General features: G+C 50.7%; 1 protein-coding gene across 10 annotated transcripts in view; it reads right to left on the reverse strand.

Moving 5' to 3' along the window:
* Positions 1-2,617: 2,617 nt before the first annotated feature.
* TNRC6C (trinucleotide repeat containing adaptor 6C) overlaps positions 2,618-22,298 on the reverse strand; it is a 115,224-nt gene continuing 95,543 nt past the window's right edge. For 6 of the 10 annotated variants that reach the window (XM_070479873.1, XM_070479879.1, XM_070479871.1 and 3 more), the window contains 11 exons: positions 21,931-22,050; positions 19,079-19,162; positions 18,648-18,876; positions 17,536-17,703; positions 15,705-15,896; positions 15,123-15,266; positions 11,602-11,718; positions 9,061-9,255; positions 8,270-8,340; positions 7,604-7,743; positions 2,618-5,670 (listed from right to left, as the gene is read on the reverse strand). In XM_070479873.1, coding sequence (XP_070335974.1) covers positions 5,310-5,670; positions 7,604-7,743; positions 8,270-8,340; positions 9,061-9,255; positions 11,602-11,718; positions 15,123-15,266; positions 15,705-15,896; positions 17,536-17,703; positions 18,648-18,876; positions 19,079-19,162; positions 21,931-22,050 — 1,821 coding nt within the window. In that variant the 3' untranslated portion in view covers positions 2,618-5,309. The other 4 variants (XM_070479876.1, XM_070479877.1, XR_011492438.1 and 1 more) reach the window with 3 other exon arrangements.

The raw sequence follows: 22,298 nt of genomic DNA on the forward strand, positions 1-22,298 counted from the left end.
CCTTTCAGGGGTCAGTTTTCCCAGGTGGTGGGAGTGGTAAGAAACTGCCTGCCAAGGCGGGAGGTGTGGGTTTGATCCCTGGATTGGGAAGACTCCCCTGGAGGCCATGGACAGAGGAGCCTGGCAGGTTACAGTTCATGGGGGTGCAAAGAGTCAGACGTGACTGAGCTCACCACTCACACGAAGCCAGTTGACAGTGCTTCTGCTGGGAGAGCGGATGTGTAGAAGCTAGTAAGTTAACTGCATGTTTCCACCACGACTCCTGTGACTTCTTCCTGATCCACCCTATGTGCTCTATTCAAAGAATCTTCTCGAAACACCGTCCTGTCTCAGTGAATGCACACTCAGCTCCTCGGGTCTTGTGGCTTATGTCATTAGAATCTGGGCTGGCCAAGGCGGCTCCTTCCTGACTCCCCATTCAGAAGTCCCTTCTCTACACACCAGGCTTCTCCCTGCTGAGCATCCTGCCTTCTTTGCCTTCTCCCACGGTCCTGCCAGAATGAGTTAAAGAAAAAGTACAGTTTTGAGCCTCCAATTTTTCTCTTGATTCCAGACACCAAGCCTCCTCTTCACCCGTGGGTACCAGGACCCGCCCTGCTTCAGGCCACAAGGCAGCCACTCATCTTCCTCTGTGCCCCCACCTGTCCTTTTGCCCTGGGCTTAGGAGGAAAGAGCCACCTCCTCCAGGAAGTCTGCCTTATCTTCGGCCGCCCCGGTGGCACTGGGCTTGTTCTCCAGTGAGCAGGCGCTGGGACGGTTTGCTCCCCTGTGGTGACTGGACTCACAGGGGATTGGGTGAACAGTTGGGGAAGGGCTGGCTCGAGGTCCTGGCAGAGCCGCGGCCTCCAGGTTTACACAAGTTCAGGATGTCGCGTGTGTTCTGGTCGTCCACGTTCTGAGCTTCACTCTTCTTCTAGCCTTTCTTCTCCTGACGCTGGTCCTTCCGTGCCCTCCTCCTGGGTCTTCTAGAGAGGCTGGTCAGAGCCAGGAGCTTGCCGTCTTGACCTCCGGAGCCAACCTGGGTCCTGTCTTCTCAGTAAAATGTGGCCAAGGCCCCTAGGAGTATAAGAGAGAAAAAGACACTCGCTCCATTGGTCTCTGAGCAGAAGTCGCAAAGGACGTTTAGGCTGGTCTTCAAGAGGATATCTTCACAATCCCGATGAGATAGGAGAACTGGCGCTGAACTTACTTATGGTCGTGGCAGGCGATCCTGGGGTGGACCTGGGAGCCAGCGCCATGTGCTCGGGCTCCTGACTGCGGCCTGGAGCCCATGGGGAGAGGCTGCTGCTGCTGTAGCCAATGCCGACACTACAGCGGTCCTCGTACAAGATGCTATGCAGTTAGCTAAGGCTGGGGTTTCCCTGGAGGGCCAGCGGTTAAGACTTCCCCTTCAATGCAGGGGGTGCGGGTTCGACCCTTGGTTGGGGAACTAAGATCCCACATGTCTCTCGGTCAGGAAATCAAAACATAGAACAGAAGAAATATTTTAACAGAGTCAATAAAGACTTTAAAAATGGTCTGTAGCCAAAAAAAAAAAAAAAACCAACTTAGAAAAAAAAGTTAAGGCTACTTTACTGAAACAAAAGAATGTTTTCGCTCAGTTCAGTTCAGTCCCTCAGTCGTGTCCAACTCTTTGTGACCCCATGAACCACAGTACACCAGGCCTCCCTGTCCATCACCAACTCCCAGAGTTTATCCAACTCCCAGAGTTTATCCAAACCCACATCCTTTGAGTCGGTGATGCCATCCAACCACCTCATCCTGTCGTCCTGTTCTCCTCCTGCCCTCAATCTTCCCCAGCATCAGGGTCTTTTCAAATGAGTCAGCTCTTCTACGACCAACAAAAGAACTTCACTACTCTTCTCTCTGAATATTTCTTTTTTTAAAAAATTATTTCTTTTTAGCTGTGCCGAATTTTCATTGCTGCTCGGGCTTTTCTCTAGCTGTGGCGAGCAGGGGCTGCTCTCTAGTTGCAGTGCTGATTTCTCGTCGTCGTGTCTTCTCTCGTTGTGGAGCACATGCTCATGGCCCGTGGGCTTCAACAGTCGCGGCGCCTGCGCTCAACAGCTGCGGTCCCTGGGCCCTAGAGCACAGGCTCAGTAGCTGCAGCTCATGGGCACAGCTGCTCCTTGGCATGTGGATCTTCCTGGATCAGGGATTGAACCCATGTCTCCTGCGTTGGCAGCTGGATTCTTAACCACTGAGCCACCAGGGAAGCCCTCTTTGGATATTTCTGACGCCCAAACTGGGTCACGGGTGAGAGCGAGCAGCAGTCCTGACCTGCGGCCACGTGCCACGGTTGCCCCAGACGGTGCTGGTTCCTGGATGGAGCGGGTGGGTCCAGGCGGGCAGCTGTCGGGGAGCCCCTAGGCTCTACTGCACCTCAACGACTTGTAATACGATCTCGGTGTTGACTGCAACATCCCAAAACAAATGGTAAAATCCCAGGTCAGGCGACTGAAACGTGGAGTGTACATACTTACATATGTAAACTTTCGAGGATAGCATAAGACGACACAGGGCATTTCTTACACACAGTAGGACAGCTCTCTCTCCCAAAACATACACAGTGAATATAGATGACATCCCTCTTTGAAAAATAAAAATTAAAAACACATTTATTTGAACAGCCAAGAAAAAAAGAATTGCCATTTATTAAGATTCAACAAAGCATTGTACTTTTGAAAGCAACTTTCGGTGCATTTTCTTCAACAATCACATTCTATGAGGAAAAACATTAAAAGCCACAAACTTGTCTTTTAATCTCAGAGTTACAGACGTCTTTAATTCAAAATAAAAGGTCAAAAAAAAAAAAAAAAAAACCCCAACAAATCCCACCCTAACCAAAAAAAAACCAACAAAAATGGAGAGATTCTTTACTTCCATCCCCAATTAAAAAATATCAGTTTTCTACAACTTGATGCTAAATGCAGCATGGGAAGCTGTATGTCTGGGTGCACACTGGCACGCACGCACGCACGCACGTATATTTGGTGTACATATGTGGATATGTGTACATCAAATATACAGAGCGCATGTAATGGCAAATGAGATGCGCTTACTCTGAGGAAGGTCTGTTTAGCTAAATACACTACTGAACTTGAGAAAAAAGTCTTGAACCAGTTTGTGCATAGTTCATGATCCTCTATAAAACCAGCTTTTGTTGATCTGCAATTTTGCAGAAACTTTTTTTTTTCTTTTCCTTTTTTGTCTTTTTTTTAAACTGTTTTTTGCTTTTTTGTTTTGTTTTGATAAAACCATTAAAAAGCTAATTAAAAAAAATGTAATGCACAAGTTTCCTGATCAAGCAGGCAGGGAGCACATGTTCATATATTTTTTTTTTTTTAAACATACTTGAGGGTATGTTACACCATTGTCTTTCTTTCTTGCAAAACAATCAAAACCTTGATCATCTTTTTAAAACATAAAGCAATTTTTAATATATAAAGCACTCTTCGAACATCTATTTCCTTTGAGTCCATTATTTGGTACATACGTAACTGCTACACGTTAGAGATTAGGTATCTTTCTTCTTTGTGTTTTTTTTTCCTCTTTTTTCTTATTTTTTTCCTTTATTTTTTATTATTATTTTTTTAATAACATCTTCAGTGCTAGGAGTTGGGTGACAAAATACATGAAATGGTGTGGAGCTGTCCCTCGGGAACCCTGGTTTTCCTGAGAGCGCGTCCGCGTGTGCAAGACAGTGACCACAACTCGTCACCTCGACGAAAGGGACAGTCGACAAGAGTCCACGACGATGGCCGGAGGGGAAAACAACACTGTTCAATCCCAGAGCTCTGAAGTAGCGGATCTGCGTTCTGAAAATAGGTTTCTTTACGACAGAAGTCTTTTTTTTTTTTCTTTAAATTCCTTTTTAAAATTTTTTATTTTTATTTTAAAGTCTGAAGGAGAAAAAAAAAAAAAGGTCTGTAAACAGGTGGGAGCCCTCACCACCGGCTCCGACGAAAGCAGTCACAACCCACGCCCAAGTGCTTGTCTCCGTTCCTCTCGAGGAACCATCCATCCTCTACAAGTATCTATGGCCACAGTTCAGCGAGTTTTTTTTTTTTTCTTTTTTCTCTTTAACTTTATATCCCAAATGGAAAAATGGTGCAATACTCTGGTAATAATTTTCTTGCATTAGTCCACGATAAAAAGCTGCTAAAGGTAGGTATACATATTATTTCTCCAGAGATATACACTGTAATTTTTTTAAACGCAATTAACAGAGTCCTTGAGTAAACATTTACACATGAATTGTCACCAGCCCTGTCCTCTGAATTTTCTTGAACCTATAGGATTAGTTAGAGGAAGGGCAGGGACACTCAGTGCAAAGTTAGAAGCTAATAATAAACAATAAACATTTGACCAATGCGGAAAAAAAAAAAAACAAAAAAAAGCACATACTGAATAAAAGGGAAAACCCACAGTTACATCCCTCACACACTTAACACACAAACACAGAAAGTGCGCAGGCACGCACGCACATGCACACACACACGCTGGTTTCAACACACACACACACACACACACATATAGGCTGTGAACTTAGAAATGTTTCCTAGAGCCTGTTTCTGCGTACTGATCTCAACCTGGAAGTGTAGAATTAGAAAGTGTTCACATTTCATTATTGGCCTGCTGGATTCAAGTATTTGCATGTTTGATATGTCTTTTTTTTTTTAAACTTTTAAAAAATATTTTTTTTTGGGGATTAAAAAAAATGACATGAAAAAGTAATGAAACAAGGGTAATGTGCATAGGCGGATCCGTGGGAACAGAGAACAGATCACAGACCGCTCCTTCCGCTCGGCTCCCGGTCGGGGCCGCCGGGACCGCGTCCCAGTGGTGGACGCCAGCTCCCCCTGATTACGGGGCCCGCCTCTGGTAATGTGCATAATCGTCACAGGCTCGTTTTAAATAGGCTTTCTCGTCTCCCTCCCTCCCTCCCCACCCCTCCCTCGATAAAATAACCCTTTCCAGCCCACAATCTGAAAAGTGCCCTTCATGATAGAACTATTCTAAGCAGCTTTTATACTTAAAAAAAAAAAATCAAAATGACAACACACCGTACAACGTAAGACGACACCAAATAAAAAGCTGTGAGAAGCATCCTGTCATGATACGTGACGCTGACCCGGCGCGGCCGCACTGTCTCGGGGACAGTTCGCAAGGCCTGCGTGAGGCCAAGTTTCGTCTTCAGTACTGGACAGAGGTACTCGAAAGGGCTGCCGGGCGGCTCCGGTCAGGCGGGGTCCTCAGCAACGCCCGGGCTGGGGAGGGTCAGCGTGTCCTCCTGGAGTCCCCGGGGGCTAGATGGACTCCCCGCTGAGAAGGTCGCCAGGGAGCAGCGTGTTCAGCGGGGTGGGGCTTCCGATGACCCTGCCGTCGTCGCTGCTGGGGGGGCCCCATAGGCTGCTCGAGTACTGGGGGACCCCGCCCCACAGCAGGTCGCTGCCCCCTTTGCCGGCCAGGCCCGGGGCGTTCCAGTGGCCGGCGTCGCTCCGCACCAGGCCGTGGGCGCTGCCCGAGGCGCCCAGCCGCGTCTGGCTGGTCCCCGGGCTGGGCTGCCAGCTGGAGGTGGGTGGCAGTGCTTGCCCTTGGGCTAAGAAACGGTTCACTTCTTCTTCGCCGGCGAACTCGGCCAAGATGGTAGTGTTTCCCAGAACACACCTGAAAAGGCAGGACAGCAACGGAAGTTAAGAGCGGGTGTTTTGGAAAAGATAACACAAACTTGACAAATCTTTACCTAGACTAACCAAGAAAAAAAAAGAGGACACAAAATCAGAAATGAAAGGGAGACTATATAACTGACAGAACAGAGATACAAATAGATACCTGAACTCCCATGTTTAACTACAGCATTATTTATAGATAGTCACTATATGCAAACAACCTAGTAGTCAATGAAGAAAAGGTGAGATTAATTAATTAATTAATCCTGAGGACCTTATGCTAAGTGAGATAAGTCAAAGATCAGATAAATACTGCACGATGTATTTTATTCGGAACCCCAAAAAAGCCCAACTTGTAGAGACGTTCGGGAGTAGAACGGTAGCTTCCAGCAGCTGTGGGTGGGGAAACGGGAGATGCTGGTCAAAGGGTACAGACGTCCGGTGAGAAGATGACGAAGTTCTGGGGAGGTAAGGTACAGCCTGGTGACCACGGTTAACCGTTCCGTATTGTTTATGTCAAAGTTGCTAACAGAGCAGATCTTAAATGTTTTCACTACAAATGGGAAGGAATAATCACGTGCCCTGATGTCCTGTTAGCTCACACGGTGGTGAGCCTGTGGCAGTTACAGAAATGTGTCAGGACAACAGGCGCACACCTCTCAACCGACACACTGCAGCTGAGCACCAGTTATCTCTCAAAACAAAACAAAAACTCAAAAGAACACACAGACACAGAGAGCAGGCCGGGGGCCACACCAGCAGAGCAGCCGCGCGTCTTCCTGGGTCCCCCTTGTTGGCTTTTCCGTGCTGTCTCTCTAAAATGGGAAGAGGACAGCTGGAGGCTTCATGTCACAGGCCACCCAGAAAACGTCCTGCAGTTCACACTTCACTGCTGCTGCTCCCAAGGCCAGAGCACGAGCTCCTCCCCCTTGTTCTGTATTTCTAGCAGCTGTGTGGTGGTGGTATAGAGAGCACATTCTTAAGGACGTGAGTGAGTGGACCACCGAAGGTGGGCAGCACTTAGGACCAGTGCGGTTCTCCCTGGGCTAAAAACAGGAATGACCGATTTCTGGGGCCCACACCTCAAGTGACACTGCTGAGAAGGCCTACTCACAACATCTCATCGGAAGTCCTCTAATCAGGGGAGAGGAGTCGGCTGCAGGGAACACTACTAGGCCCAGGAGCGGGCACCACCATGTTGCATGCCTGGGGACATCCGTGGAGAGAAGCTTCTTTCATCCCTGGGTCTACATGCGCTCTCCTGGCGACCCTCTCCCTCTGGAGTGGGGGGGTGGGGGGGAGGGGCAGAGCCTTGGCACTTTGGCAGCAGAAGAAACTGACATGTCACGAGACACCTCTCATGGGGTGAATTGTGTCCCTTCAAATTCGTATGTTGAAATCCTAAGCCCCGAGATCTCACTGTGCCTGTGTTTGGATAGTCTTTAAAGAGTGAACTGAGGTAAGATGCGCTTTTGATCAAGAATCCACCTATCAATGCAGGAGACTCAAGAGATGTGGGTTCGATCTCTGGGTCGGGAAGAGCACTGGAGTAAGAAGTGGCAACCCACTCCAGCATCCTTGCCTGGAGAATCCAGGGACAGAGGAGCCTAGAGGGCTATCGTCCATGGGGATGCTAAGAGTTGGGCGTGACTGAGAGCACACACGCTTGAGGTCTCGAGGGTGGCCCTAATTCACTTGGACCACTGTCCCTAGAAGGAGAGGAAGTCGGGACACACTCAGATGGGGCGATGTGAGGACACAGCCAAAGGCAGTTGTGTGCAAGCCGAGAAGAGTCCTGGGGGGAGGTGACCCTGCCCACACCCCGCCAGACTGGAGCTTGCTGTGCCTCGGAGGCCCCAGGACTCTCCCAAGGCCTAGGCCGAGCACCGTGGGCTGCGGCCAGGGTGGCGCGGGGCAGGGGAGGGACATACATGTGCAGGGACTTCTGGGCCTTGGCGGCTTCCTCCTTGGAGCTGTAGCGGACCACGGCATTGCCCTGCGTCAGGTTCAGGTGGAATGTGATGAGGGGCCCGTGCTGCAGGCACAGCGTCCGCAGGGTGGAGCCGTCGATCTGAGTGAGGAAGAGGAAGGGCGGTCATGCTAGTCCTGGGAGGTCGTCACTCCGCACTTCAAAGACGAGCTTTATGAAACCTGGGTCCACAGTACCCCGGGACAATGTCTGTCTTAAGAGGGCTTCATATACTGACTGTGATGTTAACCTTGTGCACCTTGCCATTTACCGTGTAATTTACAGTCTTGGACATTTCCCTCTAGCTCATGAGCTGGGTGGTCAAGAGGAGGAGGAAAACCTGCTATAGCTCTGACCACCCCCTCACCAGACCGCTTCACCCCGAGCCTCGCGGTCCCGGAGCCCGGGCACACGGGCACAGGCCACATCGTCCTGGAGCTGGTGCAGGTGAGGGTGAGCCGCTCTGGTTATCAGGGTGCACTCTTCAAGCCTCAGAGAGGTGAAAAGTAAACAGTTCACCAGAACACGGTTAAATGACCACCGCTGCCCGCACTGCCTGCGGACCGAGCGCGGCCTCGGGTTATGGACAAGGCCCTCGGGCCTGCATACCCCCACCAGCTGCCTGTACCTGGGGTGTGAGGTTGCGGAGAACGAGCCAGCTGCTTGTCCTTCCTGAGGCGTCGGTACTCCAGGCGGAACCTGCGCCCAGGGGGGAAGCCGGTCACCAAGGCTGCGCCGAGTCAGACCGCTCTCCCCAGCGCCCCCGGCCCCCACACGCGGCTGGCAAAAAGCCTGCGCTCCCAGCCTTCTCACCCCTGGAAACCAACCCAGACTCGGGGTCCCTGCAGGCCCTCAGGGGTGGGTGTGGCGGCAGGGACTCGAGAACTGCCCGGAAGTCTTGGTCTCTCCCTCTGTCCCCCGCCCCCCTCAACTTCAGAAGCAATGCTCTCAAACCCCACTTGCTGGCAAAGCAATGCAGACTCGCAGGCTGGCTTCACTCTCAGGGTCGTAGACTCCCTGTGCACCCCCTCATCCTGGCAGTTCAGGGGGGCCCCGAGGAAGCTCCCTGGGACAGGGCGGCGCGCTCACACTGCACATGGAGTCCCTCATGCTGGGTGGACGGGCCTCTCCGAGGGCCCAGTGCGGCCCCTCGGCTGGTGCCGAGACCCCTGGGGCCTCCTGGCTCAGAGCAAAGCTGTGTATGCTAACACCCAGGGCTGGTGCTGAAATACGGGCAGCAGAGCCTGGGGCCGGACAATCCCCGAGAGCTCGGTGCGCCGGCCTCCCTCAGCCCTCTGAGGGTCCTTCTGAAGCAGCTGCAGGACGACACGGCAGGCACCTACCTTCCCTAAGGGGAAAGTGGGTTAGGCACGGACACTCCCACCCCTCGCCCTTCTGGACGCAAGAACGGACGCGTACCCGAGGAGTAAGAGCTGGTCCAGCCGAGGGGACTGGCTCCCCAGGCGGAGGAAGGCTTGGGGTTGGTTAGCCCTGGCGGGGGCCTTGTGGGTGCAGTAGTGTTTCTGGGCACCTTCCACAGTTCGTGAGACAGGGAGGCTTGCGTGTGGGAGGCAGAGCCAGAGGACCACGTCGATTTGATGTCTGACAGCTTACCTAGAAAGGCAGAGAAACGGAGCACAGGTATTCTTGAGACCAAGAAGTCTCATGGGGACTCATGCCAGGAGAGCTCTGGCTGCAGCAGACTGTGGGGCCCGCGGGAGGCACCCAGTCAAGCCCCCGACGTGAGGACAGAGGGCACTCCTCTGAATTTTTGCCCAGGGACACAGTCTGCCGGTGGCTGTATAGATCCTGCCAGGATTGCTGATACTCAATTTGCTACATGCGTCAGACATGAGCTCGCCAGAAAAATAGCACTTTTTTGTGGTTCAGTGCTAAAGCTAATTTCACAAATTCTGCTGGGACACGTCTTATCATGTATCAAATTAATCAAGATCGAGGCCCTCACATATATACGTGTGTGTGTGTGTGTGTGTGTGTGTGTGTGTGTATCCTTTGTGCTATTTCTTTAGGTCAGTCTCCTATCAGAGCAACGCGCCCTTTGATGTAACCCGCCTGAACTTGCATCTCTGTGTGTGTGTGTGTGTGTGTGTGTGTGTGTGTGTGTGTGTGTGTATCCTTTGTGCTATTTCTTTAGGTCAGTCTCCTATCAGAGCAACGCGCCCTTTGATGTAACCCGCCTGAACTTGCATCTCTGTGTGTGTGTGTGTGTGTGTGTGTGTGTGTGTGTATCCTTTGTGCTATTTCTTTAGGTCAGTCTCCTATCAGAGCAACGCGCCCTTTGATGTAACCCGCCTGAACTTGCATCTGTGTGTGTGTGTGTGTGTGTGTGTGTGTGTGTGTGTGTATCCTTTGTGCTATTTCTTTAGGTCAGTCTCCTATCAGAGCAACGCGCCCTTTGATGTAACCCGCCTGAACTTGCATCTCTGTGTGTGTGTGTGTGTGTGTGTGTGTGTGTGTGTGTGTGTGTGTATCCTTTGTGCTATTTCTTTAGGTCAGTCTCCTATCAGAGCAACGCGCCCTTTGATGTAACCCGCCTGAACTTGCATCTCCTGGCACACCTTCACAGCTTCAAGACTCACTCTCTGTACCTGCAGAAGTGGGTGTGGGCCAGGTGGCCCAAGGATTGGCATCTGGGCACCTTGGCTGGGGAAAGCCTGCTTTAAGGCTCTTTGCGGAAAAAAAACAAAGCCCGCGATGACTGCCAGCCCTGGCCCCTCCTGTGCCTGGGGACCTGCCACACAGACGCCTCGGTAGCCCAGCGTGCCGAAGGCAGCAGGCAGGGTGGTTGCCATCGCCCTGCTCCTGGGCCTGCGCTGCAGTGCCAGGCGGGCACCAACTCCGTGGGGGGCGCCCCTTCCACCCTGGCCGCCGGGAGCCAACTGCAGCTTCATGACAACAAAGGCTCATCTGAGCACAGGAGTCCCTGATCAGAAAAACTGAAACACCAGAAAAAAATGGCCCAAGATAATGGAAGATGGTTTTGTTTGCTCATCTCTTTTGCCAAATGACTGGGAAGTATTAATGGTCTAATACATCCCCTTTGTAAATATGAGAGAGGATAAACATTAGAAGGACTAGAAATAATCCAGAAGCTCTTGCTCTCTTTTTTAAATAAGATGCCAAATTACAGTGGAACTACCTTCTCCCCGAGGCACTGGTATAAAGAGAATTCCTACAGCATTTTGACGCTGGTTTAAACAACAGCTGGACAAGAAGGTTGGTGGAATGCAGAAACGCAGTTGAAGAAATTTATAAACAACAAACTCTCTTTACTTAAATTCCACATCTTTTTGCAAACCTGTCCACACTGTATGTGTGTCCACATCTCTTTATATCCTTGTCTTAACATTTCCAGGTAAAAATTCCTTCAGAGGTGTTATGACAAACAAATTAATTCTCAATTCTCCTTTAAGCCTAAAAGAAATGTCTTACTGGAAAGACTTGTAAAGCCTATAGTGAGAGACGAATAACCCAGGCACCGCATGGATCTGAGCGATGGCAGTTAAGCTTGGGGCTTCTGGGGCCTCCTGGTCCCCGGTGGCCAATGCAGATAACAGTAATTCCCAGCAGCTGCTGCCTTCAAGTCTGTGAGTTTTGTACACCCCTGGTTTTGTGGTCATAAGAGGGTGGTTGCGGGGAAGTGGGAGGGGCGGGGGGAAGCAGATACGTTTAGGCAGTAGCTATGGTGCGTCTTGCGCTGGGGAGCTTCTACAACCCCAGGATCTTTGTGATAGGAGGTGTCACCATTCCCACTTCCCGGAGATGGGGTGAGTGGTGCCCGAGGCCCCACGGCTGCTCGGCAGGGCTCACTCTCCATCGCTCCATGCGGCCTCCCAGCTTGGAGGGGAGCAGACAGACCACCAGGAAAAGCCAGGCCATCAGTTTTGTTTGGGGAAAGAAAGAAAAGGCTACCTGCACGTCGAGAGGCCAGGTGCGTACCTGCAACACTAGGAGCGGGCGCAAGGCTGCTGAAAGAGCGACTGTAGCCGGAGGCAGCGAGCGGCCAGGCACTCGAGGAAGGCAGCGTGGCATTCTGAGATGATGGTGGGGAGGACCCTGCAGAACCAAAGGCGGCACTCTAAGAAAGGCGAGCACAGGCCTGTGGGGCGAGCCACTCAGCTCTGGGGGGCGGGGGGGGAAGAGTCCTAGCGCCCGAGAAGCAATCTCCGAGGCTGTATTTATGGAAACGGTGGGAAATGAGCGTGTGATGGGGCCACGACCACAGTGAGGATGGGAAGACACAGGCGCACTGTGCCTTGGGGTGCCTGGGCCTTGTGAGAGGCCCTGGGGAAGGGGCTGGGGTGTGGGGTGCTGGAGGCCAGGAAGCTGGAGGGAAGAGAATGACCACAGAGTGTTTTCAACAACACATCAGGGTTTGGAAGGATCCCATGGATTTCTCCTTCCAGGTAAGATAAAAATAAAAACTCAGGGCCCACCTCCATCTTTTCATACCTCCAACAATACCTACAAAACTGAATAAAATGAAACAAAACTCCAAGTTTTTCGTTACAGATTTTGCTCAAAAGAGATCAGTACTTCCCCTGACTCCTTGCCTAGATTCGTATTTCTCTCTTGAATACAGGAAGACCCAGGAAATTTTTTTTACAGATTTTGCTCAAAAGAGATCAGTACTTCCCCTGACTCCTTGCCTAGATTCGTATTTCTCTCTTGAATACAGGAAGACCCAGGAGAAACATGTCCTCGCAACTGTGTCAGTGTGAGCCACTGGGTCTCCAGACTCGCATCTCCTGCTGTTGAGGACCCTGTTCCTATCCTGAGAGAGAGGCTGATGGGGAGCCCCCCCCCAAGCACCCCCGCTGGTGCTGTTTCCAGGTCACCAGGTCTGTTCTCTGAGGAAAGCAGGAAGCAGAGGAGCATCTTTCTAGATGAAGCAGGGGTGTCAGTGTGTTAAAAGCAGGCTGGACCAGAGCTCTTCTGACTTGGGAAGTGACTTGGCTGGTGTGTGCAAGCTGGCTGGGGCAGGGGACAGGGGCATGGAGCAGGCTGGTAGTCAAGTTTACCACCATGAACAGAATCTCAAAAGGCATGGGGCCCCTGATGCAGGGCCCCAGCTGGGACAGTGCGCTGAACAACCTCAGGAGTATCTTTCACAGGGACTATCAGGTGTGTGGCACCACCCTGGCTTGTGCAGTCTACAACTTGCACGGCTGTTCACGGCGGCCCTGCTGTAACTGACCTCCTCAAAAGAGGGCACCAGAACTGATGATCGTGAGAATGTATCTGCAGGTCTTCGATTTTAAAAGATGTCAGCTCTACTGACAACCTAACCTTAGCTCCTAAACCCTCTGCTTCTCTTTACCAACAAAATGCAATCAACTCGAGATTCCAAATTATAGACTATTTAACCCAACGTGGTACTTCTTTTATAGTTAATGGTAGAGCACCTGGGTTTTAACAGTGTTCTAGTTTTGACATTTTTAGTGCAATAGTGGAATCTATCCCATAAAATGATGGCTAATTTTCCTTTTTAGTATCAATTTGTCAGGCAATGGCACAACTGCATATTACCATCTGGCTAATATTCACCTCATAATGGTTAGCACTATAAATAACAGCCGAACAAATATAGAGCTAATCTGAATTTTTAATACCAAATCAGAGCTTAATACCAATGAAAATAAAAACCAAAAATGTAAATAAAACTCCAACACCTTAGGTACTCAATAAAAGAAAACAGAAAATTCCATTAAGAACATGTAAAATAAATAAGCCAACATCCAAGAGGTTAGTGGCATTTCTTACTCTTTTTCCTTCCAGGGCATATTTTCTCAATTTTTTTCCCTCTGTATTTTAGATTAAGCTAATCACTCAAGAATACGGCAGCCCTTTGTGGCTGGGCCCTGAGCGAGCTCAGTCCCTGGGGTGCCTGAAGCCCCTCGCGTGTGGGGAACACAAGTGGGTCCCGGAGAGAGGCGGCCAGCGGGGTCTGGCCGTGGCCGTTTACTCCTGGCCCTGCGGCCATGGGGCTTTCTGTAACAGGTTCTACATAGAGATGCGTTCCTTCTTCCCTCCTCTCAGATAACACCAGGAGGTGGGGGCCCTTTCTCGGGCGAGGCCTGGTCTTGCGGTGGAGCTGCCTGGGACTCGCCCTTGGGTCACACAGGGCCACTAGAGGCTCTGTCCTGCTGATGTCCCATTTCTGCCAGGGCCCTGGAGGCTTAGCTTCCCTCTGCCCTGACGTCTGTCTCGATTGCCCAGCTCTGCCCTCAGGACTCCCCTGCCCTCCAGGACGTCCGTGTTGCATCACGGCACACGCGTGCAAAGGCGAAGATGGCCTGTGTGCCCCAGATGCCAGGGACCCTGGGCTGGCACTGGACACTGGCCAGGAAGCTCCACTCTGCGCCGAGCAGCCTTGACTCTTTCTAAGGTCTTCTACTGCCCGGATGGGCACGTTCACCCACCCTCCACAAGCCCAAACACACCGAGTCACCCCTTTGCTCAGCACAGCCCTGCAGCCACACGCAGCGTCCTGAGGGGCGCTGACCCCCACCACCTCAAACAGGCTCCAGGTCCCATAGCCTCGAGCCCCTGTCTCACTCATCCGTCCCCAGCCGCGGGGAGGCCTGCAACCGCCCTGCTGAGACACTGCTGCCTCGCCACAGGAATGCCCTGCATAGACGGGAAGGCGGAGGTCTACGCTGCCCTCCAACCTGAGCCACAGGCATCCATGGAATCCTATCACTTCAAAGAACCACTGACAAGGAGGCCTCTCCCCACAGGCCATATGTTAGCCGGAAACCTAAACTAACGTTTTGGGAAATACCCGAGTGGCCTTGCTAGCGCTGAGCATCTTGGGTAAGCTGGCTATTCTTTCTGCTACTAGAACGCTGAGGAGAGAGTCTGTCAGCAGGGGCACTCACAGAGCATCTTCACCTGCAGGCCTCCAGGGAAGGCGAGCTACCACCCTCCTCAGTTCTGCAACTGAATCTGCGCTTATGTTCTGTAACCTCATGGCTCAGCTCATCACTTCAGCCAACTGGATCCTCAAGCCTAAACAGGGTGTGCCAAGCGTTATAGCATCAGGAGTTTGTGCCAGGAAAAAGGTCCTGGGGCATGACTTCAGTCTTTTTACCAGACATTTTGAGGAAAGGAAAAATTGGCTGAGATGGATGAGTAAATGGCCAATTCACTTCCAGTTCAAAGAGATTTCAAGTGGAAACCTTTTCCTTAAAAAGCTTGATGGCTGACATTGTTATTTTATAACACAGGGTGTATAAGCACGGTGTAGTAATAAATCCAGCAGGGCCACGGAGCCCAAAGCTATCTCCATTTTCCCATAAGCACTAGGCGACTTCTTACGCTGTGTCTGATGGCGAGAGAGGGTCCCCATCAGACCTGCCTGACACACCCCCACCTCACCTCCCACAGCAGCCCACTGCCCCGGAGCAGAACGCCTGCACAGAGGCCATCACACAGATGCTGACAGGGCACCCCCTCACCTCCACTCTTGAGGAGGTAGCGGTTGACATCCTGTATGGTGGTGTTGATGGTGGGCCCGGTGGGGACACTTCCAGGAGTGACGTCGGGGTCATTCTCCGGATCTATGTTCTGAAGTCCTTTCCAGGGAACTCCAGGATGGAATTCTGAAAAATTCCAAATATGTGAGTATTAGAGCACCTTCATGTTGCTTCATGACAATTTACGGAAATGTTTACAGTCTGCTAATTCATAGGCACACTTTAGACTTCCTTCAGTAAAGCATCAGTTCTTCGGAGCAAACGAAGTATCAGAACTAAACTAAAAGAGTGCTCACACGGGAGTATGAAGCCTGGACACTCCGAGCGGATGAACACAGCAACCCCTCCCCACCTCTCCTCCACGGGTCTGAGGGCTACAGAAGAGCCTGTGATGCCAATGACACCCGCGATTTATCTGTGAAGGGACTGCCAGTGAAAAAGCCAGAGACATGGGGTTCGTGCTCCCAGGATCCTGGGCTTGGGTCCTGGCTTCCCTCGGGCCTCATCACCCTCTCGGGCTTGGCTCAAGCCCTGCTGCTGCACGGAACCGCTGCATGCTCTTACCTGGGGGCCAGTTGATGCTGGAGCCATTTGAGATTTTATCACTGTCAGATTTGGCACGTGACCAGCTATGGGGAACAGCTACAGGAGGGCTGGCTGGTGACTCGCTGCTCTGGATTAAATCGTACCGGCCGTAGGAGTCGTCGATGGAGGACTTGGCTGGAGGTCCGATGCTCAGACCTCCAGGGATAGCACCTGGAGGGAGGGCAGGAAACAAAGAGCAGAGTGAACGGGGCACCCCGGCCCCTGGGCTGGGCCTTGCCCCCCCTGCCAGCTTCCCTGCGGCCAGCACTCTCCAGGGGAAGTGACTATATCAGCCAGCCCAAACTAGACCTGGAAAGACACACTCTTTAAGAACTCCTTCAGTTTGTCATCGGGAATTCTGGATAAATGCACACCCACACCATGGTGGGGCTCTCTGGGGACAACCAGTGAGCGTCTGTGGTCAGCTGTTGTCCTCGCTGTCGTCCGCACCCCTCCCCTCGTCTGCTGGCCTCTCTGTGGCCTTGGAGGCCTAACCCTACCTCCCCGGGCGACTGAGTGCTCTCCTCCAAGGAAAGTACCCAGATAGCATGTGATAATTTTCCTGTAGAACTAATCATCAGGGAGAGCTTTTTCTTTTTAGAGTGCTTTATATCAAGAGAGAATTATGTTCCCTATCAAATTTCCTTTGTTGTTTATGCTACCAGGAAATTAAGAGCTAAGTTCAATGCTTAACAGTGAGATCACCGCCTATGGTTATTAGCATTTTCTTTTTTTGGCTGAGCAGCTTGTGGGATCTTTGTTCCTGGACCAAGACAGTGAAAAGACAGGTTCAGTGGCCCCAGAACCTGGGCCCAGACAGTGAAAGTGTCCAGTTCTAACCACTGGACCTCCAGGGAATCCCATGGTTATTAGCATTTTTGCTTTTTATCTTTTCTAAGCATTAGATTTTCCTATTGCATTTAATCATTTTATTGAAAAAAACATCCTTCAGGCAAATTTTTGGTTGAAGATACAGATATACGTTACAAGTGTGCAGCCATGACCTGTATTCTTTGCTGCTCTGGGGCACTTTTAATTACTTCTCAGTTATTATCTAAGGCGTGAAAGGTGAAGCGTCAAGAGATCTGGTCATTGACTAGATAGGGTCTCACATACTCTAATGAATGAAAGATATATTGTTGTTGGTTAGTTGCTAAGTCATGTCCGACTCTTTAGAACCAATGGACTGTAGCCCGCCAGGCTTCTTTCTCTATTACCTTACTGAGGTAACACTGGTTTCTAACATTATCTAAATTTCACGACTATGACACTGCATTTCAACTTCTGTCCACATCACAGGGTGCTCACCACCAACTCTTGGTTTCCACCCACTGCCACACAGTTGATCCCCTTTCCACTCACCCCTTCCCCTCTGGTTACCAGTACTCTGTATCTCCATGTTTGTTTGGCTTGGCCTTTTGAAATATTTTCTGTTCAGATTTCAGCACTGAATTCTCAGAACAGAAATGCAGTGTAAGAACAAAGGGCTTCCCAGGTGGCACGGTGGTAAGGAATCCACCTGCCAATGTGGGTACACGAGAGACATGGGTTCGATCCCTGGGTCTGGAAGACCCCCTGAAGGAGGAAGCAGCAACCCCCTCCAGTGCTCCAGCCTGGGGAGTCCCATGGACGGAGGAGCCTTGTGGCCTACAGTCCACGGGGCTGCAAAGAGGTGGACATGGTTGAGCATGCGCGCGCGTGTGTGTGTGCACCCGCACACACAAACACACACACACACGTAACGAAATGAGGAAGATGAGCAAGGAGAACAGGCATGATCAGACTGCGGGGCTCCTCAGCTCAGACGTACCATGCTTGCTGGGATTCTGGTCGAGCGGAGAAGCAGCACCGGGTAAGTTATCCATTGGGTTGGGGTGAGTCCATTGAGGGAGGCGTGACTGGGACTGAGACGGGTCCTTCACTGACAAACCACCAGGCATGTCCATGCTGCTGACATTCATGTTTGGGTTCAGTCCGGCTAAAGAGAAAAGCACTATTAGGATATGTCTGCTCTTCCTCCAAATGATTACTGTCTAAAGCTCTCCTAGAGAAGTAATCTAAGTCTTTTATTTTTTTCAAAGATTCACATATGTTTAATGTGTATAAAGGCAAGGACAGTCCTGAATTCAACAGCCACGTTCTGTACAATTCATAGGGTGGACCTGAGGGCAAGGGGAGAGGCCACAGAACCCACACCGAACATGTACAAAAATAACTTACACAGCAGCCCCCACCTGCAGGGATGATGAAGCTCTTGCCCCAGCCCCAGGGCTGGGGGACACACTATGAAACAGCACCATGGTGCTAACCAGCGTGGGCCAAGGTGCTACAACCAGCATGGGCCAAGGTGCTAGTTGCGGGAGGAGGGCACCAGTCCCGGGGGTGGAGGGCTATGAGAACACTAATCCTGCTGCTGCTAAGTCACTTCAGTTGTGTCCGACTCTGCGCGACCCCATAGACGGAAGCCCACCAGACTTCCCCGTCCCTGGGATTCTCCAGGCAAGAACACTGGAGTGGGGTGCCATTTCCTTCTCCAATGCATGAAAGTGAAAAGTGAAAGTGAAGTCGCTCAGTCGTGTCTGACTCTTCGCGACCTCATGGACTGCAGCCTACCAGGCTCCTCTGTCCATGGGATTTTCCAGGCAAGAGCATTGGAGTGGGTTGCCATTGCCTTCTCTGCAATCTAAGTCTTAATTCATGGCCAAATATTTAACAAAGTGCAGACTCCACCACAGAGGAGGTGAGCTCGGCCTGGGGCTCCCACTGGAAATATCTTCAGAAATTTTATGCTGAAAACACCTCTGGGCCCAACAGAACCCGTGCTCTGTGCGGACAGCGAGCCCCTCCCTTGGAAGGAGCCCTGAGACAGCCTGGCTCGGGTTCTGCTACAACGGCGCGCGGTGGGTACAGGCCCCGACTCACCGAGAGGGTAGGGGGCGAAGGTGCTGGGTGAGGACTGCTGCTCTTTGGTCTGCAGCTCGGGGAGCCCGGGGGCCTGGGGGTGGGGCGGGAAGCTGTCCAGGGCCGATTTGCCTGCAGAGGGGTGCAGAGACAGCGGTGGCGGGGGCGGCGGCTTCACGAGCAGGGCCTGGGCCAGCTGGCGCTGGTGCTGCTGGATCTGCTGCTGCAGGTGAGTGATTGTGCGCGCAACCTGCGGGATGGGGGCGGGCAATGACGTGCAGTCAGCGGGGCTGGGGGCGGGGGGCGCCTGGGCCCACCTCCGCCCCAACCCAGGTGACCCCGGGGGGTTTCCAAAGGGGAGGCTGCATGTCAGAGCCATCATCAATGACAGCGTAACAAGGTCAGGGGAGGGGGTGGCCAGCGACCTGGCTCTGCTGTCCGGGGGCCCCTACTTGCTGCTCCTGTTGTCTCATGGGTCCGGAAACGTTCCGCTGGGCCTGTAGCATCTGCTGCTGGATCTGTAAACGTTGGTATGCCTGTGGATGGCAGAGAACCGTCAGCAGACTGCAAGACAGCCACCAACAAGGGGCTTGACTTCTGTACATTAGTTTAAGGGGAAAATGGCCCAGATTCGTCGGTCCCCTTACCATGCAGTTTAAGCATATTGTGAGGCATTTTCAAAAAGAGACATGTCTTTCTAAAACCTTTTTTCTCAGGTGTTTATTTTGGCTGTGCCGCGTCTTCATTGCTGCGTGTGAGCTCTCTCTAGCTGCAGCGCCCAGGCTTCGCGCTGTGGGGGCTTCTCTTGTTGCAGAGCACGGGTCTAGGTGCTTGGGCTCAGCAACTGTGGTGTATGGGCTTAGCTGCCCTGAGGCATGTGAGATCTTCTCAGACCAGGGACTCAAACGCGGGTGCCCTGCACTGGCAGTCAGATTCTTATCCACTGGATCACCAGGGAAGTCCCCCAAAACCTTTCCACTGCACAGACTTAAAAAGTGACTCAGTCAGCACCTCTGTTTAGCGCTGGTAGTGAGGTCTGTCAGCAAACTATTTTTCAGTTAATGAAGAGATCAAAATTCTTCTGCTTGATTCATATAGACTAAAAGAAATGAGGGGGAAAAGGTTTTTTTTTCGTTATAAAGACGCCAGGTGTCCAGAACGGCTCAGACAGTGTGGCAGGACAGCGCTGAGCGGCAGTCCCAGACAGCACAGCCCATGAGCTTGTAACCAGGAGCTGTGTGTGGTCTGAAATCCAGGCTTGCGGCACTTCCAACACCCTGACTCCGGCCACAGAGCTGGTGAGAACGGTCATCAGAGAGTCTTCCCACAATGATGCAGAAGGCTGGATCCTTTGTTTCAAAAGTTGGCTGAATATGGTAAATTTTTTCCTTACAGCATGGATTTCTGGGGGGACGTTTGGGGCAACAGGATTTACTGAGATAGGATCCAAACAGAAGTAGAGATTGTACTACGAGAGAAGCCTCATTAATCCGTAAATCAGAGGAATAAAATGCTTAGCTGAATCCTTACAGGCTCTAAAGCTTAACCTTAGGATGCATAAAACATCATTTCACCAATTTTTCTGGAAAAAAAATGCTAAAACGCCATACACTGTTTTTAAAATGGAACACACGAAATGTAAACATACTTCAATACTTTCTTGGTGTCTTTTACATTACAGGGGCCAATAAAAATTATGAATAAGGGATCCCAGAACGTCAGTACTGTCGAGAATGAGCTCAGCCTCAGGTCAGAGTCCAGCTGTCCTGCAGTGCACCCAGGAGGAGGGTGCTGCTCTCCTCTGTAGGAAGAGTGCTGAACACCACACATGCTTCTTGGTTGCTCCCTGTCCTCCCCTGAGGTCAGCGGTCCCTTCCTGGCACTGATGGCCCCGGGGCCTTACACCACAGTCCATGAGGCTCCTTTTTCTTTTTTTTGATGTGGACCATTTTTAAAGTCTTTATTGGACCTGTTAAAATATTGTTTCTGTTTTACGTTGGTCATGAGGCATGTGGGATCTTAGCTCCCCCATGAGGGACCAAACGTACATCCTCTGCATTGGAAAGCAAAGTCTTAACCACTGGACCACCAGGGAAGTCCCCGAGGCTCCCTTTTCTGAATGAAGTCCAGGCATGGCCCGGAACCCACGCCCAGGGCGTTGGGTACTTCATTGCGGCTTGTCCAGGACACTCACACCCTACCTGGCCACTACCTGGAACCAGACATGCAGACTGGTCAGAAGTGTGTCTAACAAATGCTAAAGGGTCAGGACTGAGAGCCTGACCCTGTAAGGAAAGGTTCCCCTATAAGGAAAGGCTGACATCATGTTTTTGTCTCTTGGAGCCTTTTCTTTTCTTCCTTCATGACTCCTGATAATTTTCTATAAGATGAAGCTGTTGGACAAGATGTCTAAACAAATCAGGTGTCAACATATTAAAGAAAAAAACAAACACTGGGTCCTTCAGGGAATATAAATTCAGGATGCATCGAGGCATACAATGCCATGGTGTTTCACGGCAAAAGCAAAGCCTGTTGAAAATTAAAAATACAACGTATGTTAAACTATAAAACTCTCAAGAAGTATTAGGCTACATCAGCCTTTCTCAAGAGGGATTCTGAGAGAATTAAGTCCTAATCTCTGAGGCAGATACTGTACATAATGAAGTAACTTGTCTTTTGCTTCTAGAATGGTATCTATGTATATCATCCTCAGAAGAATTTAGCCAAAAACCAGGAAGTGATTTGCTGGTTCTGTGTTCAGATGAGAAAGGCTGGCTGAGTGCTAACAGACGTGCCTAATTGTCAGAAGTGGGAGACAATGATCATGAAGGGGCCAAAGAATTCACAGAGCTTAGTGGAAATGCCCTTGAGTGAAGAACTTCCTAAATCTTTAATTTATTTAATAAAATATTATCCTATTTATTTGGCTGCATGGGGTCTTAGCTGTGACACACAGGATCCTCAATCTTTGTTGCAACATGTGTGATTTTTTTTTTTCTTTTAAGTTTCAGCATTTGAACTCTTAGTTGTGGCATGTGGGCTCTAGCTCCCTGACCAGGGGTCGAAGCTAAGCCCCCTGCATTGGGAGGTTGGAATCTTAGCCACCGGACCACCAGGGAAGTCCCCTAATACTTTTAATAGTTTACCAATTTCAAGAAAGTCTCAGTGACATTCCCTGATGTGAAGATGAGCATTAAAGTAACTACATTTATCAGCTGGTGTGCATGTTTTGGCTCATGCCAGTGAACACGTGGAGAATGCCCTTCCCACGTCCTACATCCCGAGCAGATCTACCCTGACTCACCAGCTGCAGCTGATAGAGCTGGTTCAACATCGTCATATGCTGAGGATTAATTGGCGAGGTTAATAGTGCAGGGTTGAGACCAATGTTTTTTGCTGCAAACTGCAAAAGCTGTGCTTGAACCTGTTAACACAAAATGCACCATTAAATATGAACTCTAATCAAACATTTGCTTGTCTGTGTAGTTTTTCAAGATTCAAAACTGACTGATTAAATGACAATTATATTTGTCTCATGACTGAACTTCAAAAGCCATTAAAATATTTACAGACATTCCAACATCAGTAGTTAGCACGTTTTACCGGAGAATGTAGAAGGAAGAAAGGAAGGGAGGAAGGGAAGGAGGGAGTGACAGAAGGCAAGAAAGAGAT

The sequence above is a fragment of the Odocoileus virginianus genome, chromosome 17, assembly GCF_023699985.2.
Source record: "Odocoileus virginianus isolate 20LAN1187 ecotype Illinois chromosome 17, Ovbor_1.2, whole genome shotgun sequence".
Classification (NCBI taxonomy): domain Eukaryota; kingdom Metazoa; phylum Chordata; class Mammalia; order Artiodactyla; family Cervidae; genus Odocoileus; species Odocoileus virginianus.